Here is a 14461-nt window from a genome sequence, read left to right on the forward strand (position 1 = left end):
GATACATACGGCTACCGGAAGAGTCTGAACTCTGGGAGCCGCGTTCCCTTGCGTCCTTGTCCGAGGCAATCTGCCGGGTGATGATCACGTCTATGAAGTTAGCTGCGGTAATGGTAGTCTTCCCTCGGGTCCTTAGCTCTTCCTCATATCTGGATTTTGGAGGAGGCCCTTTCTCTTTCCCAGCCTCAGGGTAAACTACTGCAGAATGAGGCTGGGGCTTGCCACTCGGCAGGGCTGAAGAAGTGTACAGACACTGACCGGGTCTCTTCTCCGCCTCCAGGCTTTTCTGCTCTAGCTGCTGCTCACTAACTGCTGCTGACCTGCTCCTCAAATTTTCTTCTAACCTGGCAGCTTCATGCTTACTCTCTTTTGTTTTGGACACGTCCATCTGGGGAGCAGACGCTGCAGCGTCCACAAGAGCAGCCAGGGCGTCCGCAGCAGTATTGTAACGGGAGGCCGGCAGGCCCTGGCTGATGGAAGGGCCCCCGGCAGGCAGCGGCCTGAAAATAAAACCAAACCAGAAGTCTGTGAAGGGGAGGCTCTCCCGGGGGGGCAGGGGGTGGGGGAGGGAGGGGTGTGTGTGTGTGTCTGTGTGTGTGTGTCTGTGTGTGTGTGTGTGTGTGTGTGTGTGTGTGTGTGTGTGTGTGTGTGTGTGTTGGGGCGGGCGGGGGGAGACGGACGGACTGCAAGAAACACAGTGTGCAGCAGGAGGAAACATCACTCTCCTTAAACTATCGCAGCCACAGATTTAAAGGCGTGTGTGCAGAAGACGGGGATTTTTGGTCCAAATGTACACAGAGACCTACATGATCCGTAGCTGTGCGCTGGGGTCCAAAGGTGTGATCACGCTGGTTCCGTTGGTTCCCTGGAAAACGCTGGGTCTCTGCTGCAGCAGGGTCTCCTGAGCTCTGACTGAAGGAGACGGTGAGCGAACGTAGCCGTGGCTGCTGGGCCGGCCGGGCTGCTCTGAGCCTGCAGGGCAAAGGGACAAAGAAACAAGCCATAAGGAAGAGGCTGGACAGCATCACTGGGGGATCACTGCCTTCCTAATATTCCTACATAGGAGAAAGGAAAACAGGGAGAAACTTGCTACCCTGCTTTCTGGTCTTTCTAGAAGTAAATTCTATAAGGGTTTTCCAATAAAGATGCAATAAAACCACACCAGTAACTTGAAACAAAATCATCAGCTACCATTTACTGTCATTTCCATTTTGGTGACAAGTTTCTATCTTGAATCCAAAGAGAAATAAAAATAACACCAATAATGAGGCACTAATACAAATCAGGTAAGTCCGTTTCTCAGATTTTTCCTCAAACTCTGGCGTGTTTCTCATTTCCAAAATCAAGTTTGCAACAACTATCTAAGTACCATAATGCAAACAATGCACATCTGCTGCAGCAGGGCCTGAGACGGCCCACCCACCCGCAGCTCTGCGGCTCCCTCCACTCGGCCGAGCCTCTTCCACAGCAAAGCTCCTTCACTCACAGGGTCTCAGGTTCCCCCTCTTCACCCTCTCCCCCACCTCCTGGGGTTCTCGGCCTCACCCTGACTTTCCCACTTGAGCCAGCAGCTCTAGCAAACACCCCTGTCTTCACTTCGGAGCAGGCGCCTAGCATAGCCTTCTGAGCAATTTTCTCCCTTCGGACCTCACATGGGTACTGAGGGCCCTGCAGGGCACATTCCTGGAAATGGGGTTACTATTTCCGTTTTTACATCTCTGAAGAAGCTATCCCTATTTACAATGCCACTGACAATGTGTAAGAATCAGTGTTTCTTCACACACCTCCACACAGGATATTTATCGACCTTTCAAATGTCTGATGGAGAAAAATGGTACTTTACTGACTTAAATATGCATGTTATTCATCAGTGGGATCACAAGCATTTTTAAGATACAGTTCCTAAAAAAATTATGTATGAGTTCTACTTGGCTTTCTTTAATTAAATCAATTCCCATGGTTTCTATACAACCAACATATAATCAATATTATGGTGCTACCTCGTGATTCATTAAAGCATCTCCTATGGTCAGACACTTAGTGATTCTTTTTTTAAAATTTTTTTTTTTTTTTCCGGTATGCGGGCCTCTCACTGTCGCGGCCTCTCCCGTTGCGGAGCACAGGCTCCGGACGCGCAGGCTCAGCGGCCATGGCTCACGGGCCCAGCCGCTCCGCGGCATGTGGGATCCTCCCGGACTGGGGCACGAACCCGTGTGCCTTGCATCGGCAGGCGGACTCTCAACCACTGCGCCACCAGGGAAGCCCTGATTCTTTAAATTATATACAGACAATAGGTTACATCTAAACATACTTGGGCTTTGCAACCACAGACTTGCTTGAGGTAGAGCCCCAGGAACGGTATGAGGAAGTCAGAGGCGACCGCTGGCCTTGGCCCCCTCCTCAATCCAGGGGGTCTGTCGGCTGTGGCCACGGGAATGTGACACCCTCTGATTCTGCACCAACCTCTCAGGTGGGCCTCTGGCCCCCTCTGCCCCCACCTCTAGCAGCCCTCCCAGAAACACCTCGGGACAGACCTGCTCCTCCGTGCACACCTGCCCCCCAATATCTTGTTCCAGCCAGACTCTCCACTCTCAGTCACCATCTCCGTGCTCTGTCTGTTCTCCTAAGTACTGATCTGAGTGTCTGACAACATGGACATGATCAATGGTTTGACTTCACAGAATATAAAATGACAACTACGCCATGGATAAGAACACATCTTCCAAAGACACGTCAGATTAGCTACGGCCAGAGCAATCACTATCACTTTGCTTTCACTAATCCTGCTCTATCTGAAGTGCAGACCAATCTTGTTTCTCACCTCTTCCTCACCCCCCATTATCCAGTTACTGTGAAGTCCTTTTGATTCACCTTAACAATATCCATCCAAGCACCTCCTTCCTGGCCATTCCCAGGGTCAACCTATCTCAGGAGACACAGGGACAACACACATGGTCTCACTGTCCTCCTGGCGCCAGCCCACGCCCACCTCCCGGACTCTAACCCATCTCAAGTTGCTCCCGTGCAGAGGCCCCTCTGATCACGCCACCTGCCTCCTGCACTGGACCGTAATTCACACCGTCACACAGCCTTCTAACCGTGCTGTCCACTCTTCCTTCACCGCCAGCTCCACACACACCCGTCTTCACCGGCCTCCTGTGAGCCTTCGTCCGCGTGACTTTGGGCTTCAGTGAGCCCTGTGCCCAGTCTCTGCCCAACTGCTGGGGCCGAGTGCACATGACACCGTCATCCTGGACACTCCACGTCCTCTGCACCACTCCAGCCCGCCCAGCACCTCCACTTAAGTGACATCACCGCCTTCCGCCTGATAATTCTTGGTTGCGAGGTCGCGCACAAGCACGGGCCCCCCGCCCACCTGGCCGCAGGTAGAGGTCTGAGGAGGCGGCGGCGAGGCGCTCCCGCTCCTTCTCCCGCTCCCGCTCTCTTTCAGCGTTTGCCGCAGCAGCGAGGTGTGTTGAGTGTCCTGGAAAACACACAAACCTGCAACTTGAGGACAACACGTCAACGCACAGGTGCGTCAAACAAGTTTTACATTCTCAAGGGACTGAAAGATTTTCAGGAATCTCCCAAGCTGAGCTGTAGGAAGTGTGTTTTATTAAGAATCTCGGGTGACTTCGGAGCATAACACAAGCTCCCAAGATCTCTCCCGAGCATCTAGGGACAGACGGCGCAGAGGAACGATAACTAATATTAAATGGAAACCTGCAGACCAAATGCAGGAAAAGGACCCCAAACCCCTCCAAGGGCTCTGCCGCCAGCACACACGCACGCTGCTCACACCAGCAAGGGGTGAGCCCAGACCCACCTGGAGACAGGGACGCAGAGTTGTACGGCCGGGGAGGGAAGGTGACCTGTGTTCCAGGAATGTAAGTGATTCTGTCCATGGGGGGAGTGCTTGTTCCCCCTGGATGAGGCACTAAAATTGCTGGGGGCATGTTGGTCAGGTCAATGATTCCTATTCAAAAGAAATACAACAAAATTGTGTTTTATTTGTTATTCTAAAGATACAGAACTATTACCTGGCTTTTAAATTTTGTTTATCTCTAAAACCCAGTGATAATTTGCATACAGTAAGACCATCTCCATGGTCATCTCCATGAAGACTATGAAGTGCTGCGCCCCGCAGCAGCACCCAAAGACGTGGACAGAGGAAAGGGGCAGGGAGGCCGGTGAGACCACGGCTTCAGACCCCAAGCACACTAGTCCGGTTTCAGTACCTCAGTGCTGCCAGAACAGCCCATCCCAATGGATCACTTTGTTTGCCTTCCTGGGCTAATGGCTATGGAGAGAAGGAACGGCCTCTTCTTTCTTTCCATCATCCACCCACCAAGCATGTATCAGAGTGCCTAGGAAACCCCGGGCGCACATGCTCGAGTCTGCAAAGGCACACACCCCTGGCCGCTGGGTACGGAAGACCCAGCTGCTGCTCCCGGGGGGACAGCCCTCTGGCCGCGTCCGGGCGCAGGCCCACTTGCATCTGCTGTGAGGTGATGTAGTCGTTGAGGATCGTCTGCCGCGTGTTCTCCATCGCATAGAGCTGGTACTGGCTGGGGTAACCTGGGGTTGGTGACAGCTGTCTCTGGAACAGGTAAGCAGCAGCTGCTGAGGGAGAGAAGAGACAGACAGGCATTTAGTTTAGTCCGGGTAGAACTCATCTGCCAAACAACACCCACAGAAAAAATAAGGAAAAAAACCATCTGTTGAGCTATGTGCACAATCAACTTCTAGCTGTCATGGGGCCGGGGGTCGGGGGAATACAGGATTTTGGTGGATTCCTTTTAGACCCTGACATATCAGCCACGTGAATAAACATATTCTAATACCAGACGTAATGGAAAGGGGGAAGACAGACTAGACAAAACAAGAGTATTAACCTTTTTACCACTAGAACAGTAGCTAAAAAAAATTCTCCAGTAGTTTCATTTTCAATCTTTGACGTGGAACTTTTTAAGATTTTTCACCTGAAGTCTCCAAAAGCTGTGTTTGAAAATAAAATTATTTTTTATAGTACCGATCATCTAATACAACTAAATGGAAATACGTGTGAAAACTTTGTAACAGATAGTATCTTTACTTTTCTGGGGTAAGAATGATTAGTCTACAAGCATTTAATTAGTGTGTCTGTTTAAAGCAGAGATTAGCCAGCAAAGGGCCACGTGGTCAGCATTTGAGGTTCTGTGGACCATTCTGTCGTACCAACTCAACTCTGCCGTTACAGTGCGAGAGCAGCCAGACGAAATGTAGACAGACAGGTGTGGCTATGTTCTCCTAACACTTTATTTGCACAAACAGGCAGCAGCAGGATCCGGTCCAAGGCCGTAGCTGCTCTGACCCTAGGTTAGAGCGTAGAGCATGACACAGATGCTAGGAAGCCGGAGGCGTGGTAATGAGCAGAGCACACAAGGAACTTGGTGCTGTATGCCACCTCTACCCCAGTAAAGCTGGAAGACACAAAAGAAGACAATGCCTCCACCCTCAAAACACTGATCATCCAGCTCAACTCAACAATGGCAAGCAAGTGAAACTGCTCTGAAATAAAGGACTATGATAAACACTAAATGAAAGTATAAACACTTGCTTCTGTCTGAGGGCTTGAAGGAACTGTCATACATATACATATACATATACATATACATATATATATATATATACATATACATATACATATATATATATATATATATATATATTTTTTTTTTTTTTCCCTAGAAGAACAAACGACAAGCTTTTGGGAGTGTCTGCGTCCCCTTCCTCTAGAACTCCCAGCTGAACCTGTCAGCTGACTGTGTGAGTGGGAACTTCTGCCTCGGTTCTGGAGACAGGCCCTGAAGAACCAGGTGTGGGCTCCTCTGAAACTGAACGTTCTCAAGCGACAACGTGACATCATGTCGTGACATCACGACAGCCCAGCAACGACTCCGCACCAACCTGCTGATGGGACTCCTTTCTCTCTGCAGAGTCCACTGCCCGGTGCCCCCAGCATCACCACGCCCAGTGCAGGCTGCTCTCTAGAAAACCTACATGCTTCTACACTGACCAAAGCCATGTTTACTCAAAGTCAGTGGTGTCTGCTCAAAAGTTCCTTCCAGCTACTGCTACTTGCTACTGTAATTGTGTAACTTAATGAAAAAAATCTGTAAATCTATGAGAGAAGAAGAAAAAAAGTGGTTTCTCCAGAAACTCAGTTGACTGCTTTGGAAAGACTCAATATAGAAGCTGAATTAGGTATGGACTAGATAATTTTAAAAGACTGGAAAAAAATCTAGAAGGATTCTGTTATTTAGATTGCTTTGAAGTGTCTTTAAATTCTAACTTCACTTAAAAAACCAAACCTGGGGCTTCCCTGGTTTGAGAATCTGCCTGCCAATGCAGGGGACACGAGTTCAAGCCCTGGTTCAAGCCATGCTCCACATGCCGCGGAGCAACTACGCCTGTGAGCCACAACTACTGAGCCTGTGTGTCTAGAGCTTGTGCTCCGCAACAAGAGGCCGCAACAGTGAGAGGCCCGCGCACCGCGATGAAGAGTGGCCCTCGCTCGCCGCAACTAGTGAAAGCCCTCGCACAGAAATGGAGACCCAACACAGCCAAAAATAAATACATAAATAAATAAATAAAAATTAAAAACAAAAAAACCCTGGAGATGTAGCATTTATACAAGAAAGACAGTGGTGAGGTTTAATCAGTAGCCCCTGACCTGAGATCAGAACACTGGTGAATGCATGTCTCTGTTGTAAATTGAAACATATAACGTATGCATGTGTCATTTAAAAACAGTTCTTCACGTTAATCCACTTTTCCAGTCAGCTTAACCAAATGCCATCAGACAAGAGAGCTTTCCATATACCTAGTATTTTTAGTTCTTTAAGGGGTGCTGGTAATATTTTGTGTCTTGATCTGAGAGCTGGTTACATGGGGTGTATAGTCTGTTAAAATTCACTGAACTGTATATACTAATGACACACGCAACTGTCTGCGGACTGTACCTTAATAAACAGAAAGTCTAGAAAGGCACACAGGTATGTTATTTCTTTGCTTTCAGTTATTACTACACACGGTGCTTACCGGGATCCAGAGCCCGGTGAAATGGCATGGCTGGGTCCAGATGTGTGGGCAGATGGCTCCGGTAAACCTCCCCTGGGGCACCGGCCCTGTGGTGCGGTTCAAAAGGGCTGTGGCTCACTGCAGGGTCTACCCCAGGAACGGGAGACTTTGCTGTGATGCTTTCTCTCTGGGTAGGGGTCAGTGTCGATTTCCTTTCATGACTGGTAGACTTGCTAGAAGAAATCGTAACTGCGAGAAAAAAAAAAGGGGCCAACACCACAAATTCCTAAGCAAACTTGTTAACATTTATTTCTCAACCACTCAAATACAGACCATATTCGTACAGTACTTTGATCTTCTCTTCCCACTAAACATGTAACAGTAATCTTACAGAATATGCAAATGTGAAGAACTGGCAGGCAGCTCTGTGATTTGGAGACTGCCCCCTTTTGGATCACAGCCCGGGTTTACCGCCTGATGTTAAGACTGAAAACGACATACAACACTCCTCTTTAAACCCCACTATACACTGTTTCGTTGTCTCCACAACCTGATATTCTAACTTCTCTTGATCCTGCATGCACCAAACCTCAGCTTACTCTCTACCTGCGCTGCCAGCCCCTGCTGGGCGACACTGTGTTTCCTCGCTCTGTACGTCCACAGAGACTTTCTTACCAGCATCGGTCTCCTCCCTGCCCCAGCTGCTCCTTTTCTACATGACGGTATCCAGAGAGGCTTGACTGTCCCATCAGTGCTACCAGCCACCACCCTCTATCGTTTTAATGATTGTGGTAAAACACACGGAACATAAAATTTACAATTTTAGGGTACACTTCAGTGATAGTAATACACACACAATGTTGTGCAACCGTCAGCACCACCTAATCCTTCAGATTTTGATAATATCAACTTTGCTATGATCACACAAACCTGCCTGTCAAAACCAAGAAATCAAGCTGGTTCGGCACATCCCCTCACACCCCAACTTGCTCTAACTTGCAGAGCCTTTCCCTCTGGAGGGCACTTCTCCTCTTTCGTAACTAGAGCCAACAAGGTTTGGGTTCGCTCCACGCCCCCGGACAGGCACTCTCCTCTCCTCCTCCCTCCGTGCCGCCCCTCCCACCGCCCACATCCTTCAGGACCACAGCCTCGCAGAGTGCAGCCCAGGACCCTGCACGTAAGCCCAGTGATAAACGAGTACACCGCAGTACAGTCACAAACGCTAAGTGGAAGCATGTTTAAGGGCCTGGGATTGCTTCAGCGACCACCTGGTAAAAACCATGCCTCTCCGCTCGCTGATCTACCCGCCAGCAGCGTAAACCCCAAGGAGGTGTGGGGTCGTGGCGCTAACAGCAGTACCAACTGTAACAATAGTGCACAGTAACTGAGTCCTTCCTACACACGAGGCACTATTCTTTCCAAGTCCTTTAAACCTATCACCTCATTTTATCTTCAGAACAATCCAATGAGGTAATAAGCCTTAGTATTACACCACCAATTCACAGATGAGGAAACTAAGGCACAGAAAACCGGAGGAACGGGTCCAAGTTAGTACAGCAAGGAGAACCGATTCAACCCTAAGCAGCCTGGCTCCACAGCTGAAATGTTCAACCCCACAGCAGACGGCACCCAGGAGCCGGCAGTCCAGACTGACTTCCAGAAAACCTCACGGGTTAGCTGAAAATCTACTCTAAGCGTTACTTACTTGAGCATTTCTGGACTCCATCATACTCTGCATTTAGTTAAAACATGAGGCATTTTACCTACAATTATGCCTATTTTAATCTGGCAGCCAGCCTTCCAGAGCCCTAGCATCAAGCACAACTGACAGCGCTTTCAGCCACCGGGAGCCACACTGGGGTGTGTGCTGCTGGCGGAGCTGGACAGCACAACACAAACGATCAGACAAGGACACGAGAGGAACACACCGTCGGGAGCTCTGCTCATCATGGGCGAGCCTCTGGACGCGGTGCCGGCGTAACTCCCCGGCGGCCGCCGTGCGCTGGCGTCCTCGTAAATCCCCGGGCTCAGCTGTGCTTTGGGAGCTTCGTGAAGCGTTGACCTGAGAACCGAGGGGCCAGAGCTTACCACCGACGTGTGCCGGGAACGCACAGGCTCGCCTGCTTTCACATCCTCGTATTTCCCCCGTTCGACCGCTTTTATGCTCTCTGGCCTAATTTCCAGTGGAGGCAGCCCACGGGGCAGTCTGCTAGGCCCCGCGACCAAGGACTTGACGTTGTGCTTGATGGCGGATTGGCCTGAACTGCTGTCAGACTTGACGGGTGTGCCCTACAGGGAAAGAGACAGGCGTCACAGGCAGCCACAGCTCAGCCGCTTCTCCACCGCAGGCCACGTCGGGCTCGCGGCAACGACGGCTGCTGTCTGTGTGGGTCTCCATCACAGGTCCACTGAGCTGGAGCTGCACACTCTCCCACCAGAACAACAAAAGGGTAAAGCAGACACAAACCTCCATGTTTCCTTCCAAGAGACCTGACACTTATAATGCTCATAAGAACTACTGATGATCATTAAGTCGCACTGCAGTCTGAAGAGGAATGGCTACCTGGGAGATGGAGCCCTCGACCATGGGCCTCGTGCTCTGCACCACTTCGGGGGTTTTCTGGCTTTCCTGAGTTAAAACATCTTGCCGTGGGATCTCATGGATGGAGCGCCCCATCTCTTTGATGGTGGTGATGCCGTCGTAAGGTTTTCCTTTGGTAATGGCACCTTCAAACGCTCGTATGGGCGGACTCTCCCTTTTAATCTGTTTGGGGTACTTAAGGCCATCTTCAAAACTTTCAGCTGTCGCTCTTGGTGTGCCTTCAAAAAAGGATTCAAGAAACATGCTTATTAAATTAATGCCACTGAATTATACACTTAAAAACTGTTAAAATGGTAAATTTTGTTGCACAGAATTTAGCGCAATATAAAAAAATGAATGCCTTGCCATCTTGCAGTTTCTAATCAATTTTTGGTTTACAAAAGATCCTTAAATAAATACTCATCAGCCATTCTTCTTTTGGGGGGGGGAACAGTGTTGTTCAAGATTTAATACATCACTCATCACAATCACAGAATTGTTCTTACATAATGAAGGTGTCTCTATATTCAAAGAGTAGGCAACTATCACCTTCCAATACACTATGTAACTCAGAGAAGAAGAGTTATAATCAGGATTTAAATACCTAATATTTCAAAAGGGAAGATATCTTGAAAAACCTATCTTTTTCAGATATCACACACTGCACATTAATTTCAAACTACTTTGCCAGTGAGGCAGTAATAAATAAAAGTAAATGAGCAAAATGTTTACCCTGCATTATGGAACCAGACAGCACAGTCCTTTCTTTGAGGTCAGAGTGAGGGCTACCCCTGGGTAATGCTCGGCAGATCAGCCCTTTCAAAACAAGGAGGCAATTCCGGAGTTAGACACAACACGGATGTCAGTTCACGTACACTGTTCTTAGAGGGTGTACTGTTGATAAAAGCTCCATGGAGAAAAGGGGTACCATTTTAGATTTGCAAACTATTCAGAAGAATATCATGGAAAAAATAACAAAAGTTGGAAGTACCCAACATGACATCACCCGTTTCTTTTTAAACATTTTCCCAAATAGAAAATGGCCACAGAAGACATCTATTATAAGTCAAAAAGTAAAGAACAACACTTTCAAAGCTAAATCTAAACACCCAGTGCTTTTTGATCGAGGTGAGAGAAAATATAGGGGGATTGGAAATCATTGTTTAGCTCTGAAATATACCTGTGAGAAGGGGAAAACATGAAAGATAGATACCTCAAAAAAAGGTAAAATATATTAAATGAAACATGCAAATCAAAATGAAAGAGATATAAATAACCTCCTAAGAAGTTTCATGTTACATTGCCAACAAATCTGAATCAAGGAAAGAAAAGGAAAGGTTTTTTTGTTTGTTTGTTTGTTTTTTACTACAGAGAAAATCCAGCTCTTAGAAAATTTCACAGGCCTTCAAGATTGAGGAGTCCTTACCATGTTTTTAGTATTTTATCTAGATTAAAATAAAATAATTGGGCTTCCCTGGTGGCACAGTGGTTGAGAATCTGCCTGCTAATGCAGAGGACACGGGTTTGAGCCCTGGTCTGGGAAGATCCCACATGCCGCGGAGCAACTAGGCCCGTGAGCCACAAGTACTGAGCCTGCGTGTCTGGAGCCTGTGCTCCGCAACAAGAGAGGCTGCGATAGTGAGAGGCCCGTGCACCGCGATGAAGACTGGCCCCCACTTGCCACAACTAGAGAAAGCCCTCGCACAGAAACGAAGACCCAACACAGCCAAAAATAAAAATAAATAAATGTGGGGTTTAAAAAAAAATTATAGGAAGGCTCGTGGCATTAAAAAAATAAAAATAAATAAAATAATTGAGGCAGGTTAAGATTTAAGGAAAGTGAGCCATTAACAAAACAAAACCATAGCTATCATTTGATGAATTCACGTCACATGCTCAGCAGAAGACTGCACACCTGTCTCTAATCCTCACACAATGGTAGGTACAATCCCTTAATTTACAGAGCTAGAAACAGACACAGAGAAATTCACCAGGAAAGAGTGATGTTAGGATTCAAATACATGTCTTTGCTCTGTCCATTATACCACTCTATCTGCCTCACAATAAAAACAAAGTTCTCGGGCTTCCCTGGTGGTGCAGTGGTTGAGAGTCCGCCTGCCGATGCAGGGGATATGGGGTTCGTGCCCTGGTCCGGGAGAATCCCACATGCCGCAGAGCGGCTGGGCCCGTGAGCCATGGCTGCTGAGCCTGCGCGTCCGGAGCCTGTGCTCTGCAACGGGAGAGGCCACAACAGTGAGAGGCCCGCGTACCACCAAAAAACAAACAAACAAAAGAACCCGAAGTTCTCATGATGAATTTCACATTTTTAAACTCACTTAACTCAAACAGGAATAATCTACAAATTATATGAGCATTCTAACAGTTACCTACATTATGACCAATTATGTTTAATTTTTACTTCCCTCCACTGTCACGTACCACTTGATTTATATGTAGATATGCACATAAGTTTAAACATTAATATAAATTTCATGTTAATATATTAACTGTATATTTCATATTACATGCATTAGTAATATATTAATATATTTATATGAGTATCATTTATATATTGATATAAATATAAATTTCCGGTTGAAACGACAGAGACTGAACACAACCTAACTCAACAATGGAAATTTACTATACGAAATCCAATGTATCTAAACAGCGTTCTGGAAACAACACCTCACCCTCCAGCGGTGCTGACACAGGAGACTCCCTCATGGACAATCCTTGCTTTAGAGCTCCTTCCACTGACTCATAGCTTCTTTTGAGACTGATTTCATGAGCTGTTCTCGGGCTCCTCGTCCCTTCTCGGGCATTCTTAATATCTGCAGGACACAGACACAAGAATTGCTTGGACAGAGCCCAAGGCCTATTGTATGGTAAATAAGTTATCTTAATTTCATAATCTCACAAAAATATATATATAAAAACTGGTCTTAATCTACTATGTACATCTGTGCAGATGCCGTTTATAAAAATGTTTTCATTCACTCCAATATACTTACTGAGTGTCAGGCATAAACCAGGCTTGCAGATAAGGTTAACAAATTAAGTCCCTTCCCTCGTGAAACTTAGCGGTAGTGGCGGATACAGATAAACTACCAGGTGGTTGCACACAGTAAGCGGTACTATGGACAGTGGGCTACGAGAATGCTGGAAGGGGATCCTGACATCTGGAAGCTCAGGTAAGGGTCACTGAACACAGCACTGCAGTTCACGTAAGTCACTGCTGACTGAGCCAGTGTGGACACAGTGGGCAAAGGGGAGATTCACACCCTGGGTGGGACAGCGTGAGATTTCATCTCACTACTCAGAACAGCATGCAATTTAAAACTGAAACTTAAGGATACACCTAAAGATAAATGCTTACATACATACAGACATTAAAATAGTTATATTTAAGCAGCATTTAAATTCAATACTCTTTCTAGGATTATCAGACTATTATCTACTCCTTAATTCTTAACACATAAAATAGGTACCCCTCTAAAATAAAAGTGATTCTATTAAAGTTAAACAAAGATTCTTTTCCTAGGCTAAATCAAATGACCACAGCGGGCGATGTTAGCTACCACTCAGGGGACACTTACTATGGGCTCTGCACTCTTAATCACTTTTCATTGACTGTTTCAGTTAATTTTTCACAAAAGTTTCACGAGATGTACTAGTAGTAACCCTTTTTTACATTACAGAGAGGAAACTTGGGCTCAGGGAAGGAAACCTAACTTTTCCAAAGCAAGCGTGTAGGGAACCAGAACCATGTCCTTAGTCACACATTACAACACCGGCTTCAGTGTGGAGATGCAATACTTACTATCGTAAGATAAGATGTGTCCACTTTTGCCTTCATAAATAACATGGCCTTTGGATGCAGCTTCCTCTCGGCCTTTCTCAGGACTGCTCTCTTCAATGGAGAGTCTAGAAATGGGTCCCTTTACCAAAGCCTCAGTTGGTATGCCAGCCTGGGACAGAGCCGGGGTCCCCTGTCATCAATTCAAACACAGGCACCACAAGCGTCACTCGAGTTTACAGGAAACACAGACGCTCAGAAAATGTAACCTGCCACACCGAGAGTCAGAGCAAGCCAAGTCCTCAAATAAGAAAGGCCAGCACATGACGGGAAATCAGACACACGTTTTATAAACGGAAAGAAACACTGTACCTTGGTCCTTGAACCCTGCCATACAAAACTTCTTAAAATGCTAACAGGTTTATGAGTTGATGAGCTTTCTTCCCCACCTCAAAGTCAAACCTCTACGAAGGTACTTAACTCTCAGAAACAAAATGTGTCTCAAGGCCTAAAACCATGTAAATGTAATAAAGCTTTTTCAAAATTTCTAAGAAAAATAAGTCAACAAATTAAGTTTTAAATTAAAAGTACCACAACCTTCTCTCATATTATGATAAGAGGGAAAAAGAGCTTTCAGTTACTAAACTGTCTGCTGGGTTAGATCTCTGGTCATCAATAAGATGGGACAGAAAACTCAGATGCCCCAGTGCTGTGATGTGACTCAGAGCCATCAGCATTTTCACCATCACTAGTCCTCTTCTGGGTCGCCTATGGCCACGGTTCTTGTTACCCTTCCTTCAAGGGAAGCACTCATGGAATCTGAAGTGTAGAACACTTTGCAAAGTGAGCTGCCTGGGTTGCATGGGAGAGTGGGGGGCCCAGCCCCAGCCCAGACACACTCCGAAACTCAGTGTTCCCAAAACTCCACTGAGGCCACTCTGTACCCATGTGTCCTTGCAGGACAGTGATGGGGTCCACGCGTCCGCTCATGCAACCGAGAGGTGAGCTCGGTGGCGAAC

At 47.0% G+C, this 14461-nt stretch overlaps 1 protein-coding gene across 1 annotated transcript in view; it reads right to left on the bottom strand.

Annotated features, from left to right (window-relative positions):
* Window positions 1-14461, bottom strand: part of NCOR1 (nuclear receptor corepressor 1) — a 143134-nt gene that overhangs the window by 18737 nt on the left and 109936 nt on the right. Inside the window, exons 28-38 of the mRNA XM_059048394.2 lie at window positions 13467-13635; window positions 12337-12477; window positions 10376-10459; window positions 9626-9882; window positions 8991-9351; window positions 7084-7311; window positions 4414-4623; window positions 3827-3976; window positions 3377-3484; window positions 807-972; window positions 10-500 (exon numbers count right to left, since the gene is read on the bottom strand). Of these exons, the coding sequence (XP_058904377.1) occupies window positions 10-500; window positions 807-972; window positions 3377-3484; window positions 3827-3976; window positions 4414-4623; window positions 7084-7311; window positions 8991-9351; window positions 9626-9882; window positions 10376-10459; window positions 12337-12477; window positions 13467-13635 (2365 nt within the window). The remainder of the gene's footprint in view (window positions 1-9; window positions 501-806; window positions 973-3376; window positions 3485-3826; window positions 3977-4413; window positions 4624-7083; window positions 7312-8990; window positions 9352-9625; window positions 9883-10375; window positions 10460-12336; window positions 12478-13466; window positions 13636-14461) is intronic.

This window comes from Kogia breviceps, chromosome 19 (genome assembly GCF_026419965.1).
Source record: "Kogia breviceps isolate mKogBre1 chromosome 19, mKogBre1 haplotype 1, whole genome shotgun sequence".
NCBI lineage: Eukaryota > Metazoa > Chordata > Mammalia > Artiodactyla > Physeteridae > Kogia > Kogia breviceps.